Source organism: Lepisosteus platostomus, chromosome 7, assembly GCF_059453375.1.
Source record: "Lepisosteus platostomus isolate fLepPlt1 chromosome 7, fLepPlt1.hap1, whole genome shotgun sequence".
Classification (NCBI taxonomy): Eukaryota; Metazoa; Chordata; class Actinopteri; order Semionotiformes; family Lepisosteidae; genus Lepisosteus; species Lepisosteus platostomus.
Genome location: NC_142617.1, coordinates 5405224 through 5429742, shown reverse-complemented (window position 1 = coordinate 5429742; position 24519 = coordinate 5405224). Strand labels below are relative to the sequence as shown.

At 49.8% G+C, this 24519-nt stretch overlaps 1 protein-coding gene across 2 annotated transcripts in view; it reads right to left on the bottom strand.

Moving 5' to 3' along the window:
* cdk8 (cyclin dependent kinase 8) overlaps positions 1-24487 on the bottom strand; it is a 39556-nt gene extending 15069 nt beyond the window's left edge. Inside the window, exons 1-4 of one of the 2 annotated variants that reach the window (XM_088638797.1) lie at positions 24108-24487; positions 5221-5296; positions 4894-5004; positions 3201-3341 (exon numbers count right to left, since the gene is read on the bottom strand). In XM_088638797.1, coding sequence (XP_088494923.1) covers positions 3201-3341; positions 4894-5004; positions 5221-5296; positions 24108-24235 — 456 coding nt within the window. In that variant the 5' untranslated portion in view covers positions 24236-24487. The remainder of the gene's footprint in view (positions 1-3200; positions 3342-4893; positions 5005-5220; positions 5297-24107) is intronic. The other variant, XM_088638796.1, reaches the window with a different exon arrangement.
* Between the last annotated feature and the right edge of the window lie 32 nt (positions 24488-24519).

Sequence of the window (24519 nt, the reverse complement as noted above, 5' to 3'; positions counted from 1 at the left end):
AATTATATTGTAAGGTTGACGGGAGAAACTTGCACAGTAAAAATCTTTTAGATTTTAGAAGAGGACCGAGCGTTTGGCTCCTGAAGAGTGTAATCAGCCGGAATTTGTTTTCAATCAGTGGTGTATGTCTGTACAGCACAAATTTGCAAACATGCTTGAATATGTGCAAGCATGTGGTTTTATAACCCTAGAGGACTGCCAGGGAACAATTTTGTTTTATGACAAAGCCACAAAGCAACATGCCAAAAAATTGCAGCCATTAGCATTTAGATTGTTGATGAAATCTGGCAAAGCTCCTGCAATGATTTTTTTTTTCTCCATTCCTCTAAAGGAGTGCAGCCGCCACGATTTAATAAGGATTGAAATGTCACCTGAGTCCAGGCTCATTGTGGGGAAAGGGCACCAGCTCCTCTGCAGCATTACCCCCCTGGCGACTACCCAGGAACCAGACCCCATCATCGCTCCAAACAGTCCTTTTAGATAGGTGACAGACGACACCCTCTCAGCACTGACAAAATCATCAAAATCACACGCTTCAAGCATCTACAGCACAGGGAAGAGATCGCGGCTGAACAAAACTGGATTAGATAAAAATAGGGATTGAGAATTAAGATCCTCAAACTCTACTTAAACAGCCTCTCACAGAAATCCATGTGCAATGGCGTCTGCCCTGTCTCCTTCAAGAGTCCGGAGCAGTCAGGGTAATGGATCCCACCTTCTCAATCTGGACACTTGGCGCGCAGGGGGTATGTTGTGCTTATTCCTAAAAAGGTGTCCACACAATGGCTAAAAGAATTTCCTTTACTACTGGAGTATTAGAAGACCCAGGAAAGAAGTCATTTGCTCAGAAATGTTTAGGGGAAAAAAAAAAAAAGATTTCCCAGCAAGAGTCAGATATTCCCGACTTGAGCACAGGACGCCCAATTCCACTCACCCCTTGAGGGATCGCGGCCACAGTCGGTTAGCGACACAACCCTGGCTCAAACCCGTGAGCAGCTCATGCTCAGGCGTGCGCCTTCCCCAGCTGCGACGCGCACGAGGCCCTCAGACTCAGTTCGGAAGGCTCACGGGAGACCGTTCAGGCTGAATCCGAAAAAAAGCAGCACTGCATCGGTTCTGGAGATCAAAGATCCGGCCACACCCGCTTATGAAAACAAGGAAATGGGTCGAACACACGGGCTCAAGAAATGTGTCCAAACACTAGGACTCAGTGGGTCTCGCGAGCAGCTGCACTCCAGGATACTGGACTAATACTGTTCCCGGTCAAGTGAGAGATCTAGCGACAGATTCCCATTGACAGATCCCCAGAAGAAGAGATCTGGGGATCTGTCACTCTGAATGAAGTATTTTCCATGCAGCTGGCAAGAGCAGAGCGACACTCGGAGAGCCCACAGCACTGGTATTCCAGCCTGCGCGGATGCAGCATAAGGCCGTTATGGAGAGCGTCCTCAAAATCCTGCTCTTTTGGTCAAAGACCTCTACACTGTGAAATGCCTGGAAAAACAAAGAGAACACCTGAAGCCTCCAGCAGGCGAAGCTCTGCTCCCAAAAGCTCTCCCGTCCCACCTGCGGGCGGAACCCGGCACTCCCACTGCACAGCGGCCTGAGCCCCTCCAGATTTTACCAGCGGCAGGCTTTTCCGCACACACACACACACACCCACCCACCAGGTGCTGGATGTCCTCCGCTTATTAAACTTGCATAAGAAAACACATGGGAACTAAAATAATATTAAAGACAACACTGGCCTTTGTGTTTCACAAACCCCTGGTTACGGGGGGGGGCTGCTAGAAACTCTTAATCCTGAATGAACAGCCAGGGCTCGCGTGAGGCAGTCTGGGCACAGGAAAACGCAGAGGGATTACTTTAGCGCTCAAGCCTTTATTAGGGTTTAGAGGAAAGAAAGAGCCACACACACACACCGATTCAGACGCAGGCCCACATCTGTCTGGCACCGTTAGCTGCACGCACACACACACACAATCACCTAGCTCCTAATATAATTTCACAAATAAATTAAGAAATTATTTACAAGGGCATGACTGCTTAAAAAAAACAAACAGCATCTAAGACGAATATTTTCCCTGTCAGGGTTTTCAGAATCACTATGCCTGTTTTAACATCTATTTACTGTTCCTCACGGTAAAACCCACCAGGACGTGAGCTCTCAAGGAAAGTGAAAACGACACAAGGAGCAGGGCTCTTTATTGGTAAGCAAGCCGGCTACACACTCCGCTATTTGAATGAAGCCCTCCGACTCATAATCCAGCTCTGGCTGTTCCTCGATATCGCTCTCCCCCCCTCTCTCTCTCTCTGAGAAATATCTGGTCGTACAATCCGGGTATCAGATACGGGCAGACACGAGGATGAACGCAGAGCACTCTGCGGGGACAGACACCGAGCAGCAGAGACGCAGGGCTGGACACGAAGCTGATTCTGCTTCATCGCACGTCGCCTCGGACTGCGGGACCGCCGCCCGCTTCCGAACTCCAGCTGAGCGTTCGTATTCCCGCCGTCGACCTATGTTAAACCGAGCCTTTTTTTTTTTTGGCATTTTTCCCCATCCAGGATCATGCTTTCTTTAAATGCGTCTCACAACGACAAATGCCCCAAATGCCTCAAATGGAAGCTTTTGTTTTTGTGTTTGCACATCAGATTGGCCCCCTTCAGCCCATCTAAACTGATTAGTAATTAAGAGCTAAATGATCCAGGGATCTCATCCATCTGTTTCCTGAAAGAAGCCAGGGTATCGGCTTAAGACAAGAGAAGATAAGGCTCGAAGGACAGCATCTTGGGGCGGTGGGGCGGCTCTGTGGCTGAGGATCTGCGCCTGTGGCTGGAAGGTTGTCGGTTCAAATCCCGCAACCAACAAAGGAATCCTACTCCATTGGGCCCCCTGAGCAAGGCCCTTCACCCCAACTGACCCATAGTTTCTCTTCCTGTCTGTGTCTCTCATGGGGTATGCAAAAAGACAAATTCCTACTAAAGAAATTGTATATGGCCAATCAAGTGATCTCATCTGATCTTCTGGCCTGAGCTGTGTAACTACATTTACTGATTTAGTGAGCGTTGCACCTAGCCACACCCCACCCGCAAAGTGTTTTGCGGCAGCAGATGATTTCGAAATTAAAATTCCCGGCTGGATTGAGGTGCGAGTTCCGTTTTCCTTCCAGGCTCGCAGTGCCCCGGGGCACACTCACCAGGTCCCTGTGCAGAACCCAGTTGGCGTGCAGGTAGTGGATGCCATCCAGGATCTGGTACAGCAGCGACTTCACCATCCCGCGCGGCAGCTGCAGGGGCTTCTTGTTGGCCTTGGACGCCCTGTGGAACTTGATGATGTGCTACGAGGGGTGTGGGGGGGGGGGGGGGTCAGGGAACAGAAGAGGAGACGCGTTACAGACAAGGAAGGGGGCCCCACCCAGACCATCCAACACAGGGGGGCCCCACACACCCGCTGGTTTTTGTTCTAGCCGAAGCCTCCATTACACAATCAAACCCTTCATTGACTTCATAGCAATTAAATTAATTTGAGCTGTCTGTTCCCAGCTCTCAAACGTGCTGGAGCTTTAACTGTATTCAGCTGTATTTTTTTTTTTTTTTTTTTTTAAGGGAAATAAAATCCCAAACTTTCCAAAAATTGGAAAATGCAACTTCTCCAATGGTGCAACCTCCCAGATCAACCGAGTCTTTAATTATCCAACGTGTGCGGATTGGGAGCCCCTGCTTCAGATCATGTGGCTAGCTTGGCATTGGCCGCGGCCGTGCGAGGGGTTGGGGGTCGGGGGTCAGGGGTCAAATCTCCACACACTAATGGTTTTCTGTGCATCACATCCATTCCTTTCATGACTGCTCCTTGCAACCCCCCCTGACCTTCTGAAACCCTGCAAGGGTGTGACAAAGAAAAACAAAACCACTTGCTGACCTGCATCTTCGAAATATCAGGAAAGCAGCCAGAAACGTACACTACAAATGCCACCGGGAGCCAAGTGAAACAGTCAGCCGGTTATTTCCCTGAGCTCTGGCAAACATTCATTGCTGCACCATCACGGAAGGTAAAATCAGACCCCAGCTGCGCACAAAAGCACAGTGACAGACCCTCCAGTAACAAAGCGATTCCTCACTCTGGAATTAACCTTCGCAGACAACACTCGCCGACCCAGCTCCCCACTCGGACCTTAACACAATGCATTCCTCAATCAAAAGCATTTTCATTAATAATGAATTATTGCTTGCACTTGTGAGACGCTTTTCATCACAAAGGATCCCAAAGCACCTTTATGAGGAGAAGGGCAGTTCTGGGAGGCCCAGCCTTCCCATCTCCTCTGCTCGTTATGTGTATTTAACCTCAGCTCGCAGTCCGCTTGGTGCCAGATCCAAGGTCCACAGCTGCAATGGCATGACCTGTCATGGCCGGGGCAGCTTGTTATACAAAAAAAACTTGAGAGAGCAAACGGTGAACAGGCCTGCTCAAGTAATCTCCGAGAGGGTGTCGGCTCTGCTCCCCCCCTCCTCCTCTCTGCACAGTGGCAAAAACAGCCACTTAAAGAGCCTGGTGTTGGTGGGGGGGGGGGATTGCAGGCAATTAGCTGAAAGACAACCCCTAAAACAGGGCTTCCCAGCTCCAGACCTCCCCTGGGGTCCGGAGTACAGCAGGTTTTATATTTCCATAAATCTGTCCCATCAGAGCTCAACTGGATCAATGTCGCCCTTCTGCCAGATGAAGATGCAGTGCTCATTACAATTTAGGGAGATACAGAAAGCCTGCTAGATTCTGGACCCAGGAAAACATGAGCTGTGATCCACAGCTCATGGGTTTTCCTCTGTCCATTCAGGATGCCTCGCAGAGTTCACTGAAGCCCCTACAGCGCAGTGTCACAGCGGCGCAGGCCTCACCCAGAGGTCGTGCTCGGCGTAGTCGAACAGAAGCCACACTTTCCTGTCAGCGTGGGACAGGAACACCTTCTGCAGGGAGATGACATTGGGGTGCTTCAGCTCTCTCAAGAGCTGCACAGAGAAAACAGACACAGAGTTAAACCCCCGGGAAAGCTACGAGACATTACAGAACAGACTGGTTTTTCCAACATGTGTCCTTCTTCAGAGGAAAGTGGAAGTATGTAGGATTCTGCTGCAAGTCTAGTCATTTAGGCAGCTTAGCTTGAAGTGGCTGCCAAGGCAAAAGAGTCTGGTCCAGAACACAGAGCATTCTGTTTTTATACTCACTGCAATTTCTCTGCAAGCAGACATGGATATTCCAGTGCCTTCTATCTGTTTTAAAGCGTAGTCTTTGTCATCTTTCCTGAAAAATGCAATCGAAAAGAAAAAAAGCACTTTAATTCATCAGCGCAAGGGCCTAGTCAGAGGTCATGAACCCTCACACATGAGTCATTTATGATGCAACCGAACATTCATCAAACCAGATCTGTCTGCAGGTTTTAGTTCCAACTCCAACTAACCTTAATTGGCTTAACTGGACCAATTATAGAACCTCTCTGAGCTCTTCAGATGGGAAGAATTTAAAATATGCAGGAGCTGAGCTGTACCAGACTGCCGTACAAAGCCTCTTTGCAGGTGGCTGTAGTGTCTGCAGCCACTATCCAGGAAGACGCAGCTACAACACGTTTACACACTCCTGCCATTTTGAAAGGACTGTTAAGTGGAAAAGGGCATTTTACCCTATTTTGTGAAATAAAAAAACATTACAGACAGGTCGAGGTGGAAGCCTGAACTGAAGGTCTATTCTAACCCAGCCCGTGGGAAAAGTTATCACTTATGAATAGTAGCTTTTTTACTGCAGTTTCCTTTAGAAATTGTGATGTCTGGCCCCGAGGCAGCACGAACAGTAAAACAACAACTGCCACTTGTCACGCAAACCCCTGAAAACTCTAACAGCATTGCTCTTATTAAACACACTGCATAACACAGCAAAAAAAATTTACAAGGAGCAGCAGTCCCAGGGCAGTGCGACCACAGAGGGCTTGTACTCAGAGGGCTTGTGGGTGCTGCCGTCCCCAGCCTGAGGCAGAGCCAGGCACCAGCTGAAATAGCAGCAGGAGGAAACAAGAAGGTCACAACACTCTGTGTGAAGAGCTCAGTAACGGGTGAAATGTTTTCCTTCACTTGCGCTGTCCGGGACGAATTCACTGCTACAAAAAAAAAACACACATGAAAAGAAATAGATTGTTGTTCCTTTGTCCCGTAACAGCTGGGATTTGCTTGGAACAGCGTGCAATAACTAGGCAACCTCACAGCTCAGCAGAGAGGCTATCAGCAGTTACGATGTCTGTGCTATAATAAGTGGCTTAGCCTGTTTCAGGGAGGAAAACGCACTATGGCTCCAAATGGAGCTTCAATTGTAGCAATTTCAGACGCTGTGAGCCACAAGCTTTGGAATATAAGCTAGTACTGCCTATTTAATTCATGCAATTTTATAGTAAGTAATAAATGTATCAAGCAATTTAATTACAAATTAATTTTTGTAGTCAAGCAATTTGCAATCCTACAATATATCGTACATTTTATTTGTGAACGCTTTTGATCACATTAGAACAGAAACGTGCTTCGCGTTTGTGGCCATGAAGCAAATTTCCTTGGGCCCAGCATGTGCAAATTTCCAATCTTCTAGTTCTTCCCTTTTCTGTTCAAAGCTTGAAATGGCTTGCATTGCTTTGCAGGAAGGGCTCAATTTCCTGGATCACGTTTAGTTCAGAGCAGCGAGCCGGACCGGAGGACAGTGGCTTCAGCAGGCCCAATTGGGTGCTGACTGCAACAAGGCTCTGCTTGCATCCGAACAGCTCAAATCAGAACACAGACAGCAATCTTACAGTGGAAGGGTCTGTAGCTCTAACTGCCTCAGAATAACTGAGACGCTGAAGTAGGTTCTGTAGTCCTTCAAAGCTGCAGTCTAATTGATTATTCCTTCCTCTGGTTCTGCACCACAAGTGGGGAGGGGGGGAGGTACCGAGCACACTGCAATTAAACACATGGTCACAATTACCAGGCCACTTACACTAGGGAGTGTCGCGGCCTTTAACATGCTGGTTTGTTAACGGGCAGCCTGAGCCAGGGAGGGAGCGGGTTCGAGAGAGCGGGGAGGAAGACAGGCAGGGCGGGGACGGCAGACGAGAGAGAACGAGGCAGAGAGAGACAAAGAGAGGGAGTGAAGAGAGAGAGAGAGAGAGAGAAGGGGCGAAGGCCGGGGAGAAAGAGAATGTGATTTGCAGCCTCATCCTGCCTGTGAATCTACTGTATGAAATGCGCTCTGTTCAACTGAGGTTTGCGCTTTATGTATGTAAATATATAAGTGTGTGATAAATATATATATATAGGTTATTAGAAGATGAAGAGATGAGTTTGTCATGGTGCGATGGGGCGAGTTAACATCAGGCACTACGGTGGAGGCGCTCTGCGTGTGACAGCAGTTCCACAGAGAGCTGTGGGAAAACACCTCAAACCACCAGCACTGACTGAGCTGGGGAACAGGCCCTCGGCCCGCTCTCACAACGAGCCCCCAGCTCGAGCGCGCCAGAGCCTCCACCACATCCTGCCCGCTGGGCCCCGCGGAAAGGTTAGCACCAGGTAGCAACGTCTCCACCTGTGTGCCGCACAGTGCCGCAACGTCCCCGGCGCCCTCCCCCTCTTCAACAGAGGCAGCGGAGCCCCACCCCCCCGCCCTCCTCAGACGACCCCGAGGGGCAGCACACGTGCGGGTGACACTGCCGCCTGGAAGCCATCGCACCACTCCTGGGGCGCCTCTTGGTGACGGATCACCGGGGCCTGCTCGAGAGCTCCCGCAGGCCAGTTCCACGCAGGGGAAGGCATCCGGGACCCTCGGAAGGGAGTCGGCTTCGCGGTCCTGGGGGCTCGAGGTCTGCACCTGCTGCCCCATCCTACGAGACAGCCCGTGCGCTCACAGGCCAGCACCACCCAGCTCTCCAGCAGGCCTGCCGAGCTGCTGGGTTACTCTCGTGAAACATTCACTGCATTCGTGCTCCAAAGCATGCGTGCAAAACGTGCGTTTTTAAGAAAGGTACCGCCCTTAAGAAACTCATAATAATCAGCTATGTCCCCCACCATTGCCGCCAGGCATCGCAAAAGAATAAATGGAGCTTTTCTTCGCCCAGCCCTTTTTGCAAAAGTGCATAAGTGTATTAGTTCCTATTACCATAATCATGACTCACAAATGTGTTGCTAGTATTCCAGTTCAATGGAAACGACAAGCTGACTGAAGCCCACAGAAATGCAAACATGGGCTAGGAACTGCTTTCATATAAAGCATCAGGTAAAAACATTCACAACAAAGCGCGCCGACTGACTCGTTCCTTGTCATGTGGGCAAGAGCCGTCTAGACTATGAGACCCCTCCCCTCGAGTCTGTGCGAGATACAGGAGTGCACCACTGCATGGGTCTCCTCGCAGTCACCACACAAGGGTTCCCACGCACAGCTCCACCAACTCAAGCAGATAAGACGAGCTTCACCAGCGAGGCTAGTGCTACACGTGCTGCAGAGGTTAAAGGCTGGCTCTAAGGCAGTGGCGCCCCTCATACCTGCTGGGGTTCGTTCCACCCAAACCCTTAGCTACACAGTCAAACCCATCATTGGCTAAACAATAATACAGCTCCAACATGTTTAAGAACAAATGAACCTTGGCTCAAATCAAGCTTAACGGTCGCACTGTGTAAGTGAAATCAAATCCCAACCTTGTGACTAGAAACAAAATGCAATTATTCAATTGAAACGTTTTTTTCAGATCAATGATCCAATGAAGGTGGGCTGGGACGAAACCCAGCAGGTATGTGTGGGTCACCAGGACCAGGACTGGACTGGACTGGACCAGGACGGAACCGCCGCTCTGCGGCATGGCGACAGGACGTTCTTCAGGCTGAAAAAGCAGAAGAACGCGCTGTCACAGAAGCACAGGGCCAGGCTGGAGCGGGCCCGTTTCACAGAAGGAGGGAACTGAGAGAGTTCATTCTGGCCCCTGTGGACTGTGCTGTCACAGCCCAGGCAAAGAGGGCCAGCGCAATTTCCTCTGGAGGGATGTCTGGAAAATCGTCGAGAAACATCTCTGCAAGCTGGCCTGGCGAGATTTGGAGTGGAAGCTCTTAAATCTACACCCCACCCCCCAACTTCCACCAAATAATAATATCACGGTAGAAAGGAAACAAACCCGATCTGAACCTGAATGAAAAAGAGCCTCAATAAAAATACTGCTTGTATTTTGTAACAGGCCAGATGTGCTGCAAGTGCAGATTCACATTTACAGAAGAGCTAATGGAAGAAGAGAGTATAAACGAACAACTGCTGAAATACTTTGCACGCAAAGAGAGACCTTCCACACACACACACACCCTCAGCCACAGAGAGGAGTGCCAGCAGTCCTGAGAATCAGCAGCACGAAGGCCTAGGGCTCTGAGGCAAACATACCTCTCTTTATTACTCCTTAAAATAATCAGGGGGGTTAATGAGGGCTGCCTGCCCTCCACGGCATTTCAGAAATCCAGGCCTGCCGCTACAAACTGTAGCCCCATGGAGCTCCTTAAATTAAGAAGCACTATTCTGCCAAGCCCTCTGCAAAGCACCAGGGACAGGGGAGAAGAGCCCCATCGCCTCCGAGACCACCACGTCTCACTTACTTCTCCGATCTAAGATCCAATTATGTTTTGAGCTGGAAAGCGTCACACCTTCGACCAGAGCCCATAGGGTGAGGCTTCGGACTCGCGACTGAGAGGTTGTGGGTTCGAGTCCCCACGGCAACAGTGCTGCAATGCCCGGCTGTGTGAGTGGGGGCCAGTACTGTTGGGGGGGTCAATCCCAGCGAGGGATCAGCGTCCCATCTGGAGTTGGGGGGAGGGCGTCACATGCTCCCTCATCCACGTCACGCTGCAGACGTCGGGCTCCGGCCAATTCCCACCTTCAAACAGCACCTTTCTGAGGAGCAGCTCGGAAAAAATAAATCCGGCAGGTGCAGCTCAGCCCATAATTGGGTCCATTTCAGTTAACCGAGCGTCTATGTTGGAATGCGAAGAGAAAACTCTTCTTTTGACTGAGCCGGCAATGTTCACCAGCGGTGGCTCACCAGTCACCGTCACCAGTCACCTGAATTCTTTAACACGCTTTTATTCCAAGGTCCTGTGAAGCAGGCAAGACGGGGGACCATCACCACATGTCCTACAGCCCCTCTGCCTCTGTCTCCCCCTCTCGATGAGCAGAGCTCATGCTTCAAACGCCTCCAAACCGGGTAAAAAAAAACGCCTCCAAACCTCTCTCCTCCTCTCTCTCTCCAGGCGGGTTTGCGCTGAGGCGATCACAGCTCTGCAGATGGTGTCACCTCTCTCTCCCCCGAGCCGCAGCCCCAAAATTCAATGTGTCCTCGCCGTGGCTGAACAGGCCCTTCAGCTTGAACTCCATTCGTCTCCTGGCAGGAGCGAGGGGACTGGATCCCAGACTGATTTCGTCCTCAAGTGCTGGGGAGCTACAGGCCAGTGGGGGCTGAGATTAAAGATGCACCTACTGACCAGCAACCGGTTACAAAGCAGCACTGTGCAGGAGCAGATCAGGAATCTGAAAGGCTGGCGCGGCGCTTTCTCTTCAGTGTCTGGCTGCTAAGGAGAATGGCGCTCTCGAGTTAACAGGACCGGACGATTGCAAGTACGCTGCACGCAAGGCACGGCATACATGCCCAGAGACACATATCACTGGCCTTCACCTCCAACAAGGTTCCATCTCTCATGGCATGCGGGTTGTTGGTTTAGGAAAGTTGTTGGACTTGGGGAAGCTGCCACACCACCATGACACGAATCGGCATTCACAGAGGCACAGCATGGTGCTGTCTTGGGAAGGCAGCGTGCCTCTCTGTTTAGTAAACACTGTCTCCTGGTTCGCTCCGAAAGCCTCGGTTTCCATAATGCGCCACACTTACCTCAAAGCTTATTCATGGCAAAGAAGCAAGACAGAATGTCAACATATAATTACCCCAAACAGGAGGCTGCAAAGCTGTAATTAAGGGATGGATTTATCAAGTGTTGTACAAGCCTATCAACATGAAAGGGAAAACCGCCTGCGATCCCAAACTCCACCCAACAAGGCCGACAAATTCAAGGAATTAAAGGAGAGGACAGTGTCCCATGTCCGTGTAGCTTGCTAAACAAACAGAAACACACAGGACCAACTACAACTGCCACACAAAGCACTTCATCTCGCAGATTTTAAAGATTGTTTTTTTTTTGCAAAATCATCTTTCACCCTTCTATAAACATGTGGAGGGGAAAAAAACGATTTTTGTCAGGAATTCTTGCCCTGGTTTGGACGCTAGTTGTTTACAGATGTCAGAAGCTGCTTTTCAAATTTGATCCAGGGCCACAAGGATATTAGGGAAGCATTCTACTCCCTGCAGAAACAGAAATAAAAAAAAAGAATTTTTAATCAGAGTATTAAGAAACTGTTGCAAAACAGGATGCTTAAGGAAACATCGCATCTTCAAATAAACTGGAAAAGAACAGTCTGGACAATAAAAAAAGATTTCATGACGGAGATCTCCTCTGTCTGGCTTTGTTTAACATACATCATGGCATTCCCTGGTATGGTATCGGCAGCGAACGGGCTCGGCGTCTGCACAGCAGTAACACGACACCTTCCTGACCGCCTGAGCTGTGCACTCACGTGCGTGTCCAGCCTGGCATTATTTATGTTCTACATTAAAGGCTTTGACAGGGCTTCATGACTTTACAAAACAGCTTGGCTGGAGCTCTTATCTGTATTACATTACGTATGAGGTGGCAGGAACTGGCAAGCGTAGCCAAGTCATGGGGAACAGGGACGCCCACACCGCAGTCCTATTGAGATGCCAGTTCCTGCTCATAGAAAGATGCAAATCTCCAAAACCCCAGCTGCTCCGGAGGCTCCGAGTCAAACAGCTACAGTATGTGCTTTTAGGCCTCTGATGCAAGAGGACGCTACAAGTCAGGACACTGCTCCTGCTCAATCCCCCGAGTGCAAATTGCTCAGAACTTTAGTGCTCTGCTCACTGTATCCAGATGAAGATTTAACGGGGGCCTGTCTTGACAAAGCACTTTCGTCAGTCTTTCGAGCATGTTTCCAAGCCGATACCACTACAGCACTGAACTCGGGGCAGAAAGCACAGGCCTGGACCTCTTTCCCTGCATGAGCAACCCTGGCCCAATCAGCACATTGCAAAATGTGTAATTCCACTTCCTCTGGCCAATCCACGCGCCGCCCGGAGAATCAAGGCATCACCAATCAAACACAGACATCAAACGCGGATGTCGCTTGAACAATTAGTTGACAGGCAGGAAAAACGGTGTTGGGACTGTGAGAAATTTTGCTCTACAGGTCGTACACAATGGAAGAGGTAAAGGGTGGGTGGGGGTGCGGTCACAAGCTCCAGAAATTCCCACGTGAAGGTTTGCTCCAGGGCTGTGAAGCAGACATGCTTAACTAACCTCCCAAGACAAGCTGCTAGTGACCTGTGTTTAACCTAGGCCAAGTTCAAGAGAAGACGACAGAGTCTCCCACAGGGAGAACCCCAGCCGTGCAGAGTTGACTGCCAGAGCAAACAGGGCCATTTATTGATATAATCTCAGCATTTTCCTTTAAGCTAAGTACACAGTTTGGCTTTAGATGTAAAACCCCAGATCTAACAGAGATAAAATCAAATTATTAGAGCTTCTGTTCTGAGTTCAATGCTACTTGTCTGCATTCTGTCCAAGAGACAAAAGCCAGGTTTCCACACAGTTCTGTTTCTTCCAGCTGTAGATCAGGAAAACCATTAAAATGTATCTCACCCCCCTCCCCAAACCAGCCCCTCCCACCCCCAGCTGACACACTGCTTCTTTATGTCAACTGACACGTTTTTTCAGCAAGATGCAACAAAGGCACTCTGCAAACTGAAGATATCTAGTTGCCTTTGTTTCTCTTGGAAACTATACAAGCACATCATTCAATTTCCTAACCTTTTGAAGAAAAAGCTTAATTTCCGTAACAAAGGCAGGCTGAGCCACAAGAGAGCCTGTAAGCTGGAGGTATTTTAAACACGTCTTTCCACTTTTATTATAGGACAAATCCATCAAGCAGCCAAAGAACAATTTAACTACAAGTGGAGAAAATACAATTACGGTTTCAAAAAGAAAGGGAAGAAAAAGATCGCAAATCTGTAATCTGTTACACTCATCAAGCAGAATTCCCAGGCTAACAAAAGCATAATTGTGTCTCAGGCACAGCTGTACAGTCGGGCACTGCACACTCACTGGAGAATAAAGAAAAAACACTTTTGAAAAATACATGCTTCTTTAAAGACTTCCAGCAACAAATCATTTTTTGCCATTTTATAAAGCATTTCAGAAATTCAGCCTGAGAAAACCCAGGAAGAGCGTTCTGAGGTTGGAGACGATGTCCTAAAACTGATCCTCAGAAGACGTTAGATGAGTTTACGTTACCCCCATGTCAAAATTACAAATTTCATAAGTATTCTTGTTTTGCAGCATTTTTTGAAGTCCTTGCTCTATATCCATTTTCTTTTCAGAAGTTAAAATCTATCCATTTGCAATTTCCAGCCACAGTGCCATTGGGGGGAGTCTTTTGCTGAAAATCAACATGCTCGTGCCCAGAAGTAACCAAAGACACCAATGAGAAGGGGACAAATTCAACAAGATGGACCTGATGTTAATAATAAGAATTCCTGACACTTATTTAGCGCTTTTCTGGACACTCCACTCAAAGCTCTTTACAGGTAATAAGGACTCCTCTCCACCACCACCAGTGTGCAGCCCCTCCTGGATGATGTGACAGCAGCCATACCGTGCCAATGTGCTCACCACACACCAGCTCTCAGTGTGGAGGAAAACTGCTTAATGAAGCCTGTACATAGATGGATAGTATTAGGAGGCCATGATTGGTAAAGAGCAGGGGGAAATTTGGCCAGGACTCCAGGGTAACACCAACATCCATGTCGTTAATGGTACTGGTTCTGATGGCATCAGGGCCCATTGGAACCCATCTCTCCCCTCCCTCAATATGAAACCACTCTGGACCAACTCGTACAGAGGCCTGCTGCCTGCGTCGCCCCAGCTGAAGTCTGAATCTCTGTGAGCTTTATCGGCGTGACCGACGCATGTCAGTTAAGCCACTGAAATAATCAGCAAAGCATTTACAATCAGAACAATCACATTATTACTGGCGAGGTGCACTCTCTGTTCTACTGCTGAGAGAGAACTGCGAGCACCGAGTCTCCTCCCCTGAACAGTGTAGGGCAGGGGCATCCAATCTTGGGGTCCCCCAGTCCCCAACATTACTGGTTTGTGTTCTACCTGAGTACCCCATTAAACAACTGGACTCTTAACGGACCTAATAGCAGGTTTAATTTCTGGTTCCCTGACAGGGCAAGAGCTTGCCTTCTAACTGTTGCGTTTCTTAAGTAACTCAATAAGGCCAGTAGAAAAAAGAAACGCGCAAAGATTCCAGCAGAGCCACGTGCTGGTCCAGTTCAGGGTTTTACTGACGTAAAGAGCCCAGCTGCAGTGCAAAGCAGCAGGCTGGCATTCCCTAAGGGCAGGCCCGGCAAACCCTGGTACAGAGGACTGAGAAACAGCAGGTCTACCTGCGCGCCCAGGTCTTGGGGGACTGGACAGAAAATCCAGTCAACCTACTCGCTGGCGTGGAATCACCCTTCCTCAGCGGGCTGTGGGGATATTAACCGCCGAGAGGGAACGCAGCCAGGGCGTCTGGACGCACGCGGCCCCAAGCTCACAGGTCTCCCATTGTCCACTCCTTCCTGCGGACTCCCACTTGAGTCAAGTGGCTCCTATTTCACTGCTGACTGTCTTCTGTTGATCCCTCCGAGGAATGGGAATGCTTGAATTAGGTCCTCTCGTGGCTTTCACTGTTCAAGACACTCAGTGTCTTTCTGCCAGCGGGTAGGACATGCCTTTAAGCCTGGGAACAGCGCTAGTCGCCGATTCCAGTACAGCAATTTTAATGTTTTAATGTGACCAAAATCGCATGCAGTATTCTAAATGCGGTCTAACTTGTGCTTTGTGCAATTTTAACCTAACTTCCCTTGACTTATAGTCAACACTTCCCTTAACTAAAAAGGATAAAAGACTGAAGAGGCCCTGTTCTGGGGAATAACTCTGCGGTATCTATTGCATGAATCTAGAACTGTGTTCTAGAAAACGACTCCAGCTCCACAGAAGTGAATGTGTTTGCGTACTTCACAGCCCCCCGGTCTTAAGGCACCAGGGACCTCAATGACAACACGTGAGGCCACAGTGCTGGCCACTGCTGGCCTGGGCTCCTCAGAGACAAGAACACAAACATCACAAAAGGAATAAAGGATCAGCACCGCGGTACCGAACGGCTCGGCTGTTCTGTATAGAGTCAAGAGCTACAAAAAGGAAGGAGTTAAGATCGTTAACAGAGCCATTCCCTCTGAGAAGCGATACAGTTGGGGAGCATCTTTGCCATTTTTCACGAATTAAAACGAATCCTCCACATCACAGCGAGCGCTCTGGGTCACATTTTGCTTCACTCGCTTATGAAAAGTCATTAAAAACCGATGTTCTGAGAGAGTCGCAAAAGGTCACCATTATTATTTTTAAACGTTCTTAATTGGCAAATTAAGTTTATGTCCATCTCCCACACTGGAACTTAAATCAAGCAGCTGTTTTTTTTTTTGGGCCATTTAACATCCGCGAGCGATCCCTGGGCACGTACAGCAAGCAGCTTCGCTCTGCAGTACCGCTAATCAGTTAGCAACGAGCGCAACGTTTATTTTCACCCAGGGCTCGTCAGGGAGAGGAGAAAGGGCTCATCAGTCTCCCCCTGGTCATTACCAGTCATGGCCTCCTACTAATCCCCATCTCTGAACTGGCTCCATCACTCTGCTCTCCTCCCCACTGAGAGCTGGTGTGTGGGGAGCAGACTGACGCATCATCCAGGTGGGGCTGCACACTGGTGGTAGCAGTGGGATTCCCCATTACCTGTAAAGCACATCGAGTGGAGTGTCTAGAAAAGTGCTATAGAACTGTGAGGATCATCATCATCCTCATCAGATTCCTGTCGGTCCTCATTCTCCACCCTTGCTGGCAAACCGCGGGCCGCCTGCCTGCCCACACGCTGCTTTCGATCTGTGCGCTGTGCCCCAGTTGAGCAGGAGTGTGATGAAGCAGCTCAGGAAAGGAAATACCGTCTCTTTACCAGAGCGCTGCTTTCGGCGATGGAACAAAAGGGATGTTTCCTGCCAACCTAAATCCCCTCAGCTGCCAACCAGGAGCTGCTTGTAAGCTGGAGCTCACAGAGCTGGACACTACAGCAGGGGAGAAGCCTTGTCTTGCACACCTCCTGCCCCACCGCCACCCAAAAACATTTTATTTCCTAGCAAAGACGCACTTAGACCTGATTAGGAACCACAGGAGGGCGCCAGCTGAGCTTCTACAGGCTTCCCCTCTGTGTCGCTGGGAGCACGGGAGACCGACACTGAGCTTGGAAGTCCGCACGGTGCCAAAGTACAGACAGGGACACACAGATCCCATACTGTTAATGAAGGAGTTAGGGACCCTACCACTGAAAATCCCCTTCAATAAACGGTGTTGTGATGTCAGCATGATCAAAGCTCTAAAACACAAAGGAGGAAAAGCAATCCTGAAACAATACCTGGCTATGTTTAGCACAGTTTTACACTTTCATGTCTCATCTTCTCCTTGAAATATTGCAGCTCTATCCACAAAGAGTTCAACACGGAGTGTCTACAGCACGTTGCACTCGCGGATTCACCCCGGAGTGCGTTTGAGGATCCCGGCATTTCCTGCACAGCAACGCTGCAGCTAATGAAACCCTGAAATTGCAGATGAATAAAGGGGCTCCAGTATGGCCGACACTGTCCCACGAGGAGCTCTGCTGCATGCCCCAGCAGTAAGGACAACGCTGAGCCCTTTCATGATGCATTTCTCCCCCCCCCACCTCGATTTCCTGAGAGCAGCTCCTGTTGAAAATGGACCCCCCCTTGCGTGTTTGTTTTTTAGGTTCAACGACCGCTAAACGTGGCCTTTTTCGGGACTGACATGAAAGGCGGCTGTGTGCAGCTGACGCAGTATTTTGGACCAGGGAAACCCTGTGCCCTTGGCACATAACCTATCGGCCAAGGTTCTTGGAGAGCTCGGCGTTAATCACCGAGAAACGGGCTGTCCCCTCACAGACACATGGGGTTGCAGGTTGTCCAGCCCTGATTCAAGCACTCTCCGGAGACCAGAGCGATTCTGCTTTCGGAAAGGAGTGGTCTGTGAGAAAGAAAGCAACACAATGTGGAACCCAACGATCCGAGACCGCAGGGGCAAGAGTTTTGGAGGAAGAGGTGATACAAGAACAGGAGAAGGTGTTAAAAAACAAGAGGAGGCCATCTGGCCCATCTAGGTAATTGATCTCATCCAGCTGTTTCGTGAGAGATGCCAGATACCATCATAATGGCGGGGTAGCTTGTTCCATAATCCCACAACCCTCATCTTAAATCTCAACACTCCCCCATTAATTAGGAGGACAAAGTATGCGACTTCACTCTATATGCATTGTGGTTAAATACCTGCTCCTCCTCAGCACCCTAATGGCACTGATGCATGCTTGCACTAGCAAGGAGAAGGAAACCCCACTTCAGCCACTGAAATATCAACCATGGAATAGACAGAGGACCCCTCTGCAGCCACAGCACATAAGGCCGTTCTCATCTGAAGCTACAAGAAATCACATTCAAAAACTACAACGCAATTTTGTACCCTACCTAAAGCAATGAACTAGTAAAATGGTCTGTATACATATAAAGGAGGCGATTGGTCTTTTACAGTTTCGCTAATAAGAGTTTCATCCTGGTGGGAAAGTGTAAAAAAAAAAAGTTTAAAAAAACATAAGAAAATGATGTGCTTAGCATGTCAGGGTATGATTCTTGAGTTTATAGATGTACAACACCTAGGGATTTGATGAGAATAAACCTGGTAGAGAGGGGTACAGGGGCTGCACGCCTGTGCACAGCAGCGTCTCTCCTCAACGGGAGATCGGTGTGCAGGACGTCCTGAGCCTGGAGGGGAGCAACAGACGGCTGCCAGGCAGACATAAATGTAAGGGCCAAGCCTAATCCCAGCTGCACCACTAACTGCCCCGTTCATCAAGCAGCCTGGCTGAGTGCGTCCGCAGGAAGCTTCCAAAGGTCACAGCACAACGACCTCCCGCACACCGGCGTCTCTCCCGTTCGCCTGACCCCGCTCGGAAAATGGGACAGCTTTTCCAACAGGCTTAATACATGTAGTTCATTCTTAAAGAAGGACCGAATGGGGTTTTTTTTTTCCTCCAAATGCTTGGTCTTTCTTCTTCCAAGAAAGTAAGGGTTATCACTTTAACAGACGGTTGTTTTGCACATACAGTACATACAAACAGGCAGTGCAGAGTTACATCTGCACCAGTCTGTAGTATTTTTCATACTAATAAACCGGATCTGGACTATAAAACAGTATTGTGCAAAACAGACAGTATTGTGCCTTTTAAGCAGGTTTTAAGTATAGTGGTAGTTTGGCCATTGGGATGTCTGAGAGGCACAGTGGGAAGAACTAGGCAGAGTGATCCAAGTCCGAAAGCTAGTTTGGTATTCTGGCCTCTGTGCCAGGTAAATGCACGTGATGAGGAAAATGCCTGTGTTTCTCATCAACAGGACTCACCATTTCGAACACAGAGTCCCACTGGGCGTAATGGGAGAGACAGCACAACCTGAAGTCCTGCTGCTCTTCTCAACAGGACTGCAAGCGAGCAGGTGCCCGACAGGTCACAAGGGGGCGATGTTGCACAGGCGCAAGCAACTTGTCTCATCAGAGCACAAGCAAAGGACTTGGGGGTCCCCTACTTGGGGGATCCCTGGTTACAGAGAGCTTGAGGCAAAGCCCAGACTCAGAACACGTGTTGTACAGACAAGAGGCTCAACACACACACCAAACAAGCTCCTCTATGAGCTGAGGCACTGTGGAGAACCCATCCAAGTTATGTATGATTCAAGTAAATCTTATTTCTTCAAACGATTATGAGACTCGGTGCACTGCAAACACTAAACAAGACCCTTCATCTGACACAACGAGCTTTCCACGTGGAAGGCTGTCAGTATGAGGATAAATTTCGTTCATACGCTGGTGTATCTGCTGGGGTGCACGTCCGCATGGTATATTTTAAAACGAAAGCAGAGATTGCAGACAAAGCCATGAACGAGATGAAACGTGTGGCTCTTTTTACTGGACGCGACCTGGACACAGGATATCTCCCACATCCAACGAGGCAACACGAGAGACACCAGAATCTACACAACCGGTGCCAATCCATTTCAGCTGGAGCGTCAGGGAGAGCACGGAGGATGGAGAGCTCTGGAATATGAGTGCAGTCCACTCTCTCTCTCCCCATTTCCCCCCTGCTCACCTCATTCACACTGCATCTGTGCTGATCTGCATCAAGACTCGTGGCATTCGTCCAGAAAGGGGCTGATCCCGCAGAGCCACAGCCCAGCTGTGTCTAGAGGGTACCCCCGAAATCGCCACCAAACCAATTCATCTTGAGCAGCTCAGTTCAGCTGTGAATGAAAGCACCCATCAGCCTTGCAGGAAGAGGCCTGCCCACTCATCCCAAATCCCACTGATGTCACTCAATTGTCAATTCGGATTCGGACCCGAGGAGTTAGGCGAGGTTGACCTGCAATTCCTGCAGGGTAAGGGCTCCCATGCAGCAGAGAGCCTCCCCTACCCTCGTCTCCCGGTAGTACGTTTTCCTCCGGCGGTGTTCAGGTATAGCACAGGCCCCCCTGCTGCAACACAGCACTGACCCGTCACGCCACCCCCACACTCATTCCTCATTCAAACCGAGCTCCGAGCCAGACCTGCAGTCCAAGGAGAGAACGAAATCCAAACAGCTGCCTGGATTATAAACAGGCCCCCCTTGATGAGAAAAGCATATCTCTGCAGCCCAGCACGCTGTGCACACAGGACACTCTGGCACCGAGAGCGCCTTTTTATCCCTCTGCCAGGAAAAGCACCCCTGTGGTCCAACATCTTGTTTTACCATGAGCGTACAGGACTGAAGGACAGGCAATCAGAAGCACTAAGCCATACTCACGTTAACTGGTCTAACAGTAGCCTCACACTCAAGAGTCAGGCATTCCCATCAAGCGCTTAAAAGTTCTCACCCCCTTAAGTGTCTGCTGCTGTGGGAATGGCTCCATCTCTCAATGCCCACAGGATGATGTCAGTGGCAGGTCTTTGCACTGTGACCTCACGCCACACCAGGTGCAGCACAGGCACTGCCTCACACAGCGCCATCTGCTGGGCCAATGTGGAAGTGCACGTGCTTTTTGATCAGCTCAAAGAAACCCAGAGCCAACACCCCAATATTTCAAAGTAACGCCTCAGCTCCTGGGGTAGCTAGAAGTCAGATTTTGATTATATCATCTTCCTGAACTACTGGATAATCTGGACTGCTTTACATTCTGCATGAAGCACTCCTTGTCATTTAAAGAAGAGCCACAGTTTACTGACAAGGGTTCAGGCTCCAGTACACCGATAAGACCGTGCATGTGTACTTGTACTGTATGTCCAGACATGAATTGAAGTTTTCAGTTGTGACGCCTGCACCCATGGTCAGACATGACCATGCCAGACTGCCACTGTTCCGAGAGCTGTACAATTAAGACATCACGCTGCAAGCCTGTGTTGCAAACTTCTGGTCTTGTGTCATAAACGCCTTTGTGCTCTTCTTTCGCCTGGACAGAGCAATAGAGGAGATGTGTTCTGCGTGAAATGCTTATTGTTCAGCTTTTATGTTAATGTTGTAGATCCACTTACCCCCGAGTGATCAAAGCCAGCCACTATTAATGCAGAAATACCCCCCCAGCAAGATTTTTAATTTGTTTTGTACAGAAAATGTTAGCATTCAAAATAACATTTCTTTTAGGTGCCTCAGTCTCTTGAAAAGCATTCGCAGGGGGAGAAAAAACCTCTTAAAGTTCACCGCGTATCTAGAATCAGCCTATGTCTGACTTGGGAGAGAACTCATGGCACGTCGTCTCCGATAAGGACAGCTCCAAAGTAGCATCAGATGTGAACTGCTGCAGCACTGCAGCTGATTCCAACAGGAGGCTTTGTGAAGTCCTCCCGACCTGCAGCCCGTCTTCCACGGCTGCTGTAATGAAGACTCTGTATAAAAACCTTCTTTAGGTCTTTTGTTGTTAGAGAGCCACCTTTGTACTTCACAGGAATTGCACACTTCAGTAAGGAAACCCCTCCTGTCTGAAGGAGGTGGTCCAGTGGTCCCATTCCCCTCCCAGTGTGCTGCCATAGCAGTCAACCCCGACCCGCTGCATCAACAGCACCGCTGCCCACTCGGAACTGGAAACCAAGGCAATGGAGCGATAGAGGAGCACAGAAATGACGGAGATGGACTAAAACGTGGGATGCACAGTGATGTGCTAGCACTTCTGGGACAGGGATTCTCCCATGCAAAAGGCCTTTAATGGACATGGAGAAGGTGTGAGATATCTGGCTGCTGAGGCTAACCACAGCGAGCAGCTGACATGCTGCGCATTGTGCGAGAGTCTCCTCGTGTTCTTCCACTGAGCAGCCCGGGGTGGCTCCACAGAGCTGCTGAAAGCAGCTGCTCGTGCTGTGGCTGGACTTCTGCAGGACAGACCATCTCAGCCCTGCAGCTTCAGACGCGTCTGGACTCTGCGGAGGCACTGGAACTACGAATAAACCAGCTAACAGCACCGGCATCATGAACACAACACCTCGGGCAGTCTGGGCCGCGTCTCACAGCACGTGGCTCACAGAGACAAAGACCTAAAAGCAGCATCTTTTTCTGGGAGGGTCACTTGTAAAAGAGCGTGTTGATCAATTGGATTGCGAGGCGTGTTTCTTTTATTAAAACTCCCGCTGCCGCAATCTGGTCAGCTCGCAAAAAAGAAAGTGACATCGCGCTCGTTTCTGCAGGCCTCTTTCAGAGATGGCAACAGCAACACTTTCTCAAGCAGGAAAACCCCCAGGAACTGAGAAGGACCCTTCTCGTTTAAGGGATCGCCGCAGTGCGGCGCGTTCTCGTTATAGTGTCTGCAGACCAGCAGGGTTTGGCACTGTGCTGTCAAGAGGAGGCTCAGATACATCATAAAATCTCAACAGCACACACCCAGCGAAAAGAGACAGGCTGTCCAACCGCTGGTCCAACAACCACTTTTGCACCACACACACACACACACACACACACACACACACACACCCTTTCCTGCTTGGGGGGGTGTAACACAGCTCTTCTGCCACAAAGAGCTGATGCACACACAGAGACGTGCCATCAACCGAGTCAGCCAGGGCTTTTATCCAAAGGGGTTTAATCAGTAGACACACACGAAGCAGGGCATGTGACTGAAGCATTTCGTGGAAATGTACAACGGCACTGTCCCACCTGAGATGTGAACCCGCATGAGAGTGGTGGACCCACAGCTTCCAGTGAGGAGTCCAGAGCCCTGCCCGCCGCTCCACACTGTAAGATTCCCCTGCGTTTTGGTGCTGGGAGTTCGGGGCAGGAGAATGACCCATATTCGAGTGCCTTCTGTCCCGACAGTCAGAGCTGACACGCATCAACACCAGGCTGGATGTCACTGCTCATTAGCGGCGCGGCTTCACTCGAGAGGGGGATGAATGACCCCTTCCATCCGCCAACTTAAATGCAGTTTTTGTTTTGGTCCCTTCTTCTTAATTGAGGACAGGACATTAAACTCATCCCCCCTGCCTGTGGTCCCCCCATCTTGCCTGGCAGTGACCCTGACTTGTTGGAGAAGAGAGCCGTGTATTGTGCCCCCAAGAGATACTGGTACCAAGCCTGGCTTCTGTCTGTGGACAGGCAAGTCCAGAACCGCAGTTCAAACTCTTTTCTAAGGTGCCAAAACACAGGAGTGGTGGCTACCGCTTGCCCTCCATTGCTCACACACAGCGCGTGTGTCAAGTGTGCACTCGGAGAAAGAAGGACGCTCACACCGATACAGCCAGTGGCAGAGAAGCACCTGTGCACTCTTGGGACTATTAATAAATTCCTGTTGAAAAGGACAGCAACCCGGGGTCAGCTTTCACGTCTCTCCAGGCAGCTGAAGGATGCCCTTCACCTTGAGCTCCAGGGGCAAGCGGAACTTCTTCTTCGTCTCATGTAACTGCTATATATATATTAAAAAAAAAACTGAACCGCCCCTCAAGATGTATGGAGCATCTCTTGCGAGTTGCTATTCGGGTTGATGCGAGCGATTTAAAGCAGTGACCGCAGACTTCGACGCGCAGAGCTGTCCGCAGGAAGATAAAGCTCCGACAAACGCAGAACCCTCCGAGAAATGTCGGTTTGTTTGCAAGTGCCTCGTGTTCGCGTTTATTGCAAAAGGGGGCGAATAAAAGTGAATAACACCATCGTCGTGGAGACTCGGAAGAGGAAAGAAAACCTGAAATTCACCCCCCCCCCATAAACGAGAGGTTACTCTGATATGGGAACGTCGCTCTTCGGCAAATCGCTTTCCCGAATCCCACCATCCCAAGCTGAGGATTTACAACGTAAACACCTCCTCTAAAATGTATTTTTTCAGGACGTTTTCTGCAAACGGGTTCGGTCTATTACGGGGGACGCCGCCGCTGTAGTTCTAATCAGAAAACAGTGCAACAGCCAGGCGGTGCAAATTCGTAACACCAGTTAAGAAGAGCAACGATTTAGCAAAAACAGCAGCACACGGCACCTATCCAGTTATCTTTGGTTGGCACGGACTGGGGGGGGGTTTGATATGACAGTCCGGGCAGCTTTGTCCCTCTCCAGTTAAGAGACAAAAACAGCCACATCTCATGGAGCTGGTACTGTGTTACTGAGCATGTCTCTTTTCTATTCGGGTTGCGTTATCCAGCAGGACGACAACAACAACAACACCGTCTCTGGGATCTCAAACAATAGAGGCAACACCACCACCAACAACAACAACACAACTAAAATGAACCAAAGAGCCGCGAAGAAAGTGTGCGCTTTATTTTCACCCGGGGCCAGCCCGGCAGGCCTGCCGACTCACCCATCTTTCCTCTTCGCCTTGTACACATGTCCGTAAGTGCCCCTTCCAACTTTGCAGCCCTCGTATTCAAACAGGTCCTCGACTCGCTCTCTCTCCCCAGTCAGCTTCACTTTGAAATCATAGTCCATTTTCCTCGCCTTTTTTTTCCCCCAAGCGCCGCCTGGGAAGCAGCCCCTCTCTTCGCACCTGGGCTCTACGTATCTATCGATCTTCCCCCCCCCCTAGCGCTGCCCCCTCGCCGGGCCGAGATGCGGCATGTACCGGCTGTGCGTGTGGCGGAGAGATGCACGATTTTCTGCAGCGTCTGGGCTCCTGCTGCACCGACACCGACACCGCTTCTGCTTCCCTCTCTCTCTCTCTCTCGCTTTCTGCAGCTGCGCCTCTCTGCCGGTATCTGCTCGCAGGAGCTGGG